Here is a 7,611-nt window from a genome sequence, read left to right as displayed (position 1 = left end):
CTTCAGAGGTGTTCCACGAGGAGTGAACGACTTCTTCAGAGAAACCGGTCTCTCCTACAAACAGTTTATAGTGCAGGAAAAATGTATAAATGGCAGAGCTCCAAATTCTCCATATCTGATTCATGATTTCTTGTAATGTTTGCATTTTACACTAAGTCTTCATCTATGCAAATCACATTTATGCTACAGAGTTTGCAAAACACAACATGTGGAACTGGACACACACAGACCGTACCTTTGTTAGAGCTACCAGGTCCAGGTTTGACTTGAGTTTCATGCCAAAGTACTGGGCCGAGGCTTGGAGGGACTCCCTTTCCTTGGCTGTCAGAGTCAGTTTGGGGGCAGCCACCGGCATGCTCTTACAGTTCAGCTGAGTGCCCCAGCAACCTGAGTCCTTCAAAGAGAAAACATATTCAAATGGGAAATCTGCAACAAAGCAGTCAATGGGTAAACATCATTATTTGAAAAATCCCAAAATGTATGTACCAATCTCAAATTGCACCTTTAAGTACAGTTAATAAATTATAACTGGAGTTAAGGAGATTTATAACAATATAATTATACTGAACCGAATGTAACCTACCTTTTCAGATGATTGGGTCTGTGAAGTAGGTGTTGGGTCTGTGTGCCCATTTATTTGCTTGCTTGAGCGTTCAATATTCTTTGTGGAGCTCTGTGAAACACACGCAGAAACACAAAATTCAAAGCAACATATTTCAGTAACTGACATGAATTATAGGAGGATACCTGGGTCCTATTCAGTAGAAGCAAACAGACCAAAACGGAGAGACCTAGCTGAATTTGTCCAATAAGAAACACTTGTTTTTGTTTAACTGTTGCTAAACGTTTTGCTACAGTGTTCCTTAACGAATACAAGCCTAAGGACAGCAATATATTGGTCCTGTGTTTGAGTTCTGTTAATGTAGGGAGTCCGTTGATTATTGATATGCACTTACTTTTAGTCTCTTCTGGGGCTCCGTCAATATCACCCTGAATAATAGAACAAGTCAGAGTGGGAAAGACAATATGTTAGTTACTGTAGTCTCCGGGTAATGCATGATACACAAATTGAATAGATAACTAGCTACATAGCTAGCTACCTTGTTGGGCTTTCTTTGATGTTCTTGAACAAATGACAGCTCCCAGGTTTTCAAAAGAATCTTGACATCATTGTATCGAGCCATCACTTCCACAGATATTATCGACCTTGTAGGAATCAGTTTGCTGAGATGATGAATAATTCATATTATAGCCGGTAGCAATTTGTTGTAAATATGACATGTTAGATTAGAGTTCAGAGAGTTTGTGCAAGTGTGAAAGTGAACGGTAACGTTATCTATATAAATTTATAAGTCAGTGATTTCAGCAGTATCCAAACAGCTGACAGTAATACTCCAAATCATTGTTAGCATTCATTATAAACGTAGTAGCTCCCTAAGGTTTCAGACAAGAGCCACATATGAGAATGTAAACAACGTCAAATCAGAGAGCAGACACATCTAGCCTTAGCCATCTGGCTCTCTGAGCTAAAGCTACAACAGTGGGTTAAAAAAGTCTCAAAAGGCCGTCATCTCAAACGAAATAAGTCTGAGGTTTCTTACCTGACTGCGGGCCTAAACCTAAATCCTAAACGCTGCCTTAAAGGGTTTAATTCAGCTTCTTACACCAGGAAGATGACATAGCTAACTATTGTACGGAGTTATTTCCACAATTTTAGCGCCCTGTAAAAGTGAAGTCCACCTATCTACCAATGGAAGGCTGCTGAGGAAGTAAAAACCAATCAGAAGGAATGATTACTTTTGAGGGCGGGTATATGTTGGTTATCCGTAATCCTATTGGAGATGTAAAATATCATCTCAAAATACGGAAGTACGTATTTATCAGCATTGAAAGGCGCATGAGGATGATGTGAGTGTGCTTCAACATTTTATCAACATTACAGAACCACACGATCGTTTTTTATATACTTTGTTTTATATATTTTTAACATTCAAGAAAGTCGTGTGGTTGTGGATGAGTTAGAACCTAGTTTACGTTATCCTAATTTCGACCGACTATCTAGCTACAACGATCGAAATGACTCACAGTGATGATCATGCCATGACAGCATGAGTTTTAACACTATTTTACGGACTATGTTGTGTCAGCTTGCTGGGGTTCTTGTTTTGGGTGCACCTCGCAACTGTCTTGTATGTTTATGTTGTGTTCTAGCTAGGTACATTGTCTTGCTAACGTTAGCTATTATTGCTTCTCGTTTTCCTCTCTCTCTCTTTGTAGATAGTTATCTTTACAGGTGATGTACTGTAACCCTGTGTCAACTTTGGGATTTATTAAGATTTGGATTACAATATTTCTACTGACCACCAACATGCTTAGTGAGGTAGAGGCCAAAGAGCTGCTGTCCTTCCTCACACTGGACACCAGGCCAGACGTCAAGGGCCAGGCTACTGAGTACATCCTGGGCCTCTCTGGCAACAGGGACGGCTGTCGCTACCTACAGACAAAACCTGACTTCCTTAAATCCTTGGTGACCCTCACTACCGACCCCTCCATCGCTATCGTCAAAGACTGTTACCACTCTCTCATCAACCTCTCGGCTGATGAGACCATGCACCAACCGCTGATGAAAGACTCGGACTTCCTCCCTATGTTGTTTAAAAACCTCCTGGACCCAGAATTTATGTTTGCGGACCGTATCTGTACGATCCTCACTAACCTGTCGCGGCACGTGAAGACGTGTAAAGAGGTGTTTAAGGCTATGCAGAAGCAGGAGATAGGTTTGGCACAGATAGTGGACATCTTCTGCACTGAGGGCTACAACAAGCAGGTATCGCTCCATTACCTGGGCCCCCTCCTCTCCAACCTCACACAGCTGCCCGAGACCAGACACTTTATCCTGGATAAGGAGAGGTCAGTGGCTGGGTGGTTAGCTCATGAGATACAGGGCTAGACTGTCTTTGACTTCTCTCATAATCCAGTAACACCAATGCTATAAAGGCCTGAAGAGCTGTAAAACCAGTCCTGTATTCAGTGTCTATAATGATTTAGAAGATAAACTGATTGTAGATCAGCAACACTCTTTTTCTGAGATGCTTAATGCATATGGGCCCTGGTGCTTTCTTTTTCTGCCCCATAAAAAGTGCTTCCTTTTGCTGATCATCCAGCATGTTGCCTATGGAAGACCACTCACTGTGTGTGTGTGTGTGTGTGTGTGTGTGTGTGTGTGTGTGTGTGTGTGTGTGTGTGTGTGTGTGTGTGTGTGTGTGTGTGTGTGTGTGTGTGTTTTAAAATGTTCCACAGGTGTGTAGTTCAGAGGCTCCTTCCCTACACCCAATACCAGGCCTCAACGATCAGACGAGGGGGAGTCATTGGCACTCTGAGAAATTGTTGCTTTGATCATGGTAGGGAAGACACAGAATCTTAATAGGTGTACGACGGTCAGTTTTAACCTTCATAGTTTATGCCTGTTTTGTGTTGAATTGAGTAGGATTCATTTCCTGATAAATGCTCTAGATATGTAGAGCTTTTACCTTGTAATCAATGGGAAGATCTCAGTTTCATACTCCCAACTTTTGTTTTCTTCCCAGCTCATCATGAGTGGTTGCTGAGTGATGCGGTGGACATTCTGCCTTTCCTGTTGCTGCCTCTCGCTGGGCCTGAGGAACTGTCTGACGAGGAGAATGAAGGTAAATCATTGTTCCTGTCTGAGTGACATTGCGGTTTAACCCCCCCCCCGCAGTCGGCATATGTACAACCCCCCCCTACAAATCCAGGCATCTACCGGCCCCTACTCTATCTCCCATATCCCTGTTGTCTCTGGAAAAACAATAAAATACAGAAGGATAAAAAAAATAAAAAAATGACTGTGTCTGGGACATGACAATGTCTGCTGCAGTGGCCCTCTCGTCCATAGGGGGCAGTGTGTTTGTTCTGTACAGATGATTTCAGGTGGAATTTCAGGGAACCACCCTATTTTATTTTGCATTATGAGTAGACACAATTCGCATCAGGCTAAAGTCAGATTAGAGGGGCCCCAAATGGAAACTGTTTTAGATCCTTCTAAGGAAGTTGTGCTGTACTCAGCGTCGGTTCAAAGGCGGTGAACACAAAAACAGGTTTCTAACTATTTTATATGTTTCACTCTTGTGGAACATACTAATGTTAACCAGTCTTTATAGTAGCCTGAGATGCCGGGGAAGAGCCAAGCTCCTAGAGAGATGGTGGGTGTCACGAGGCCCACACTCAGTAGTGTAAACATAATACATACTGTGTGTGTATGTGGTATTTATTAGCTAGCTAAACATAGATATAGTGCCTTCTGAAAGTATTCAGACCGCTTGACTTTGACATTTTGTTACGTTACAGCCTTATTCTAAAATTGATTAAATTGTTTTCGTTCCTCATCAATCTACACACAATACCCCATAATGACAGCAAATGTGTTACAACTGTGATATTTCAGTTTATTTGTAAGTAATTCAGACACTGTACTCAGTACTTTGTTGAAGCACCTTTGGCAGCGATTACAGCATTGAGTCTTTGGTATGACACTACAAGCTTGGCACACCTGTATTTGGGGTGTTTCTCCCATTCTTCTCTGCACATCCTCTCAAGCTCTGTCAGGTTGGATGGGGAGTGTCACTGCACAGCTATTTTTAGGTCTCCAGAGATGTTTGATCGGGTTCAAGTCCGGGCTCTTGCTGGGCCACTCAAGGACATTCAGAAACTGCGTTCTTGGGGACCTTCAATGCTGCAGACATTTTTTTTTTGTACCCTTCCCCAGATCTGTGCCTCGACACAATCCTGTCTCTGAGCTCCACGGACAATTCCTTCGACCTCATGGCTTGGTTTTTGCTCTGACATTCAGTGTCAACTGTGGGACCTGATATAAACAGGTGTGCTACTTTCCAAATCATGTCCAATCAATTTAATTTACCACAGGTGGACTCCAAATTGTATAAACGTCTCAAGGATGATCAAAGGAAACAGGATGCACCTAAGCTGAATTTTGAGTCTCATAACAAAGGGTCTGAATACTTATGTAAATAAGGTATTTCTAAACTTGTTTTCGCTTTGACATTATGGATTATTGTGTGTAGATTGAGGATTTTTATTTGATCAAATTTACAGTAAGGCTGTAATGTAACAAAATGTGGAGAAAGTAAAGGGTCTGAATACTTTCCGAAGACACTGTATATTGCTACTGCACTTCAACATACCTGCATTGAAAATATAGCCTAGTACTGATGGTACTTTGTTCTTATTCAATGAAGGGTTACCCGTCGACCTCCAGTACTTACCAGAGGACAAGGAAAGAGAGGAGGATCCCGACATTCGCAAGATGCTCATTGAGACCATGATACTGGTTGGTGTCACCTGGAGTTTAATTTTTTTTTTTTAACTAGGCAAGTCAGTTAAGAACAAATTCTTATTTTCATTGACTGCCTAGGAACAGTGGGTTAACTACCTTGTTCAGGGGCAGAAGTACAGATTTTGTACCTTGTCAGCTCGGGGATTCGATCTTGCAACCTTTCGGTTACTAGTCCAACACTAACCACTAGGCTACGCTGCCTCCCCCCCGAGTCAATGCCATGCTTCCACCAACACTTAAACATCTGTGTCACTGAACCAGTAAAGCTTTGTTTCTCTGTATAATCCAAACGGTTTTAACAGCAAAAAAAAAAACAGTTTGCTTGCTGGAAATACTCATCTTTACGTGTGTGTCTTTTGCACCCAGTTGACAGCTACCAAAGTAGGTAGGCAGATTTTGAAGGCCAAGAATGTCTATGCCATCATGAGGGAGTTCCACAACTGGGAAAAGGAGCCTCACGTGGCTGCTGCTTGTGAGAAGCTCATACAGGTAAACTATGAATATAACTTCCATACATTTTTATGTTTGTACTAAGGTACAAAAACATACCTACGGTTTAGTAAATGAATACAGAGCAACCTCATGGTGAGCTGCTGGTGATGTGTTATCCACAACCCAGTCCAGAGCTGGGGTGTCCCAGCTGTCGTCATGGCACCTTGGCAGTTATGTAGTAGTAGAAGAAAAAGGTGGGTATTACTAATGATCATCCGGACGTAGTGTAAAAGGTAACGCTTACTATACTTTCAATGCATTTTTCAGCAAAAGGTGGGTAAACTGTTGAAAGAAAAAAATAAGTGTGTGAACTGCGTTTACTTGCGTTTACCCTCCATTGCACCTTGGTAACTGTTACATTCAGGAAGAACAACTATTTTCTATTCATGACTTCTTATTGTGCTTGGTAAGACAACCCAGTCTATGGCGCCAATGAATCTCATGACATCTCAGTACTCTGAGTGCTGAAATTTACAGCATCGGCAGGTTTAAGAAAACAGAGTCCACGTTCCAAATGGCACCCTATTTCCTACATTATATGGGGTCCTATAGGCCCTGGCCAAAGGTAGCACACTATATAGGGAATAGGATGCCATTGGGGACGCAGGCAGGATGTTCTGATTGGCTGGAAAAAGCTTCCACTGTTCCGTTCCTGCCTAGTGCCTGCTCTGCACTGCGGTGGCAGTCTTGTAGTGGGGAACGACCGAGTGGAAAAGATGTCACTCGGTCTCGCATAAAAATAAAACCCTGATACACTCCATAACAGCTCGGAGATCCCTTTTGAACTGTGGTCCAGAGGCACAAGTTCAGTCTTTAGCTACCCAGCCAGTTTTAATCACTGTCATAAAACGTTGAAATCCGAGCGTGATATTTATCCAAGACTAATGGGCTTTTTATGCTGAATCTTGTGGATAACAAGGCTGTAACGTTTTATCATATTACTTTAAAAAAACAACTTTATTTCCACTAAGTTTTTCTTCAATTGTTTGGAGCTTGTCCCGATGCCGTTCTGACATTTCTTGGGCTAATTTGTTGTCAATTACAGTCTGCGGTAATGTTGAGGATGTCATTGGAATATTTTGGTCTCTAATGTTTTTCACCTAGTAGTAGCCAAAAGTAGCCAAAATACGGGATAGGAAGATCTTAAAGCCAAGGCAGCATTCGACTGAGAGTTGGGGTCAAGACACCTTTTTTCTGTGTGTTTTTATCCACGTGTGTATGCACATGTCTCTGCCAGGTGCTGATCGGGGACGAGCCAGAGCCAGACATGGAGAACCTGTTGGAGGTGGAGATTCCTGAGGACGTGGAGGTGAAGCTCAAAGACATGGATGCCAAGGAGCAGGAGCAGTTGGAGAAGGACCAGGAAGATCTGTTAAATCCAGACAAGTCCCAGCAGTGTGCTGGCATAGTGAGGATGATGTAGCAAGGTGGTCTTTTCTACATTTAAACTGGTCAACCATCTTATGAACAATGAAACCAACTGATAACTCAAATTTAACAGGAAATTATTGACATCACGATAACAAATGGCATGAAATCAGGACTTGGAAGGACTGTGTGCAATCTGAAACCAATTGTATTTTCACACCATGTAATTTCACACCACAAAGTCTTAAATCGATGAAAATAATGTAATTTTATTTTTACCGAAAGGAGTATGTCCTTGATTTTGTTTTCTGTACGAATCCCAAAATGTTTCCGTCACACTTGATTGAGCACATGGAAGAAGTCCATGCTTAGCAGCCCCC

The 7,611-nt window shown here is 42.1% G+C and overlaps 1 protein-coding gene across 3 annotated transcripts; it reads left to right on the top strand.

Moving 5' to 3' along the window:
• Nucleotides 1-1,858: 1,858 nt before the first annotated feature.
• Nucleotides 1,859-7,515, top strand: LOC124043278 (protein HGH1 homolog). 3 transcript variants are annotated; one of them, XM_046361685.1, is made up of 7 exons: nucleotides 1,859-1,908; nucleotides 2,278-2,910; nucleotides 3,301-3,401; nucleotides 3,588-3,686; nucleotides 5,274-5,365; nucleotides 5,738-5,860; nucleotides 7,101-7,515. In XM_046361685.1, the coding sequence occupies exons 2-7, from the start codon at nucleotides 2,297-2,299 to the stop codon at nucleotides 7,284-7,286; spliced, it is 1,215 nt and encodes a 404-aa protein (XP_046217641.1). In that variant the 5' UTR covers nucleotides 1,859-1,908; nucleotides 2,278-2,296; the 3' UTR covers nucleotides 7,287-7,515. The 3 variants fall into 3 exon arrangements, with proteins under 3 accessions (XP_046217641.1, XP_046217643.1, XP_046217642.1); XM_046361687.1 differs by having other exon boundaries at nucleotides 1,872-1,908; nucleotides 2,282-2,910; XM_046361686.1 differs by lacking the exon at nucleotides 1,859-1,908 and having other exon boundaries at nucleotides 1,934-2,910.
• Nucleotides 7,516-7,611: the final 96 nt, after the last annotated feature.

Source organism: Oncorhynchus gorbuscha, linkage group LG09, assembly GCF_021184085.1.
Source record: "Oncorhynchus gorbuscha isolate QuinsamMale2020 ecotype Even-year linkage group LG09, OgorEven_v1.0, whole genome shotgun sequence".
In the NCBI taxonomy this organism is placed as follows: Eukaryota; Metazoa; Chordata; class Actinopteri; order Salmoniformes; family Salmonidae; genus Oncorhynchus; species Oncorhynchus gorbuscha.
This window is presented reverse-complemented; position numbering and strand designations above follow the sequence as displayed.

What these genes read in the sequence shown, in the direction of transcription:
- LOC124043278 (XM_046361685.1), top strand. Translation starts at nt 2,297, where the DNA reads ATGTACTGTAACCCTGTGTCAACTTTGGGATTTATTAAGATTTGGATT. An exon ending in TTTATCCTGGATAAGGAGAG is followed by an intron (nt 2,911 to 3,300) that starts GTCAGTGGCTGG and finishes AATGTTCCACAG; the next exon opens with GTGTGTAGTTCAGAGGCTCC. An exon ending in GTCTGACGAGGAGAATGAAG is followed by an intron (nt 3,687 to 5,273) that starts GTAAATCATTGT and finishes TATTCAATGAAG; the next exon opens with GGTTACCCGTCGACCTCCAG.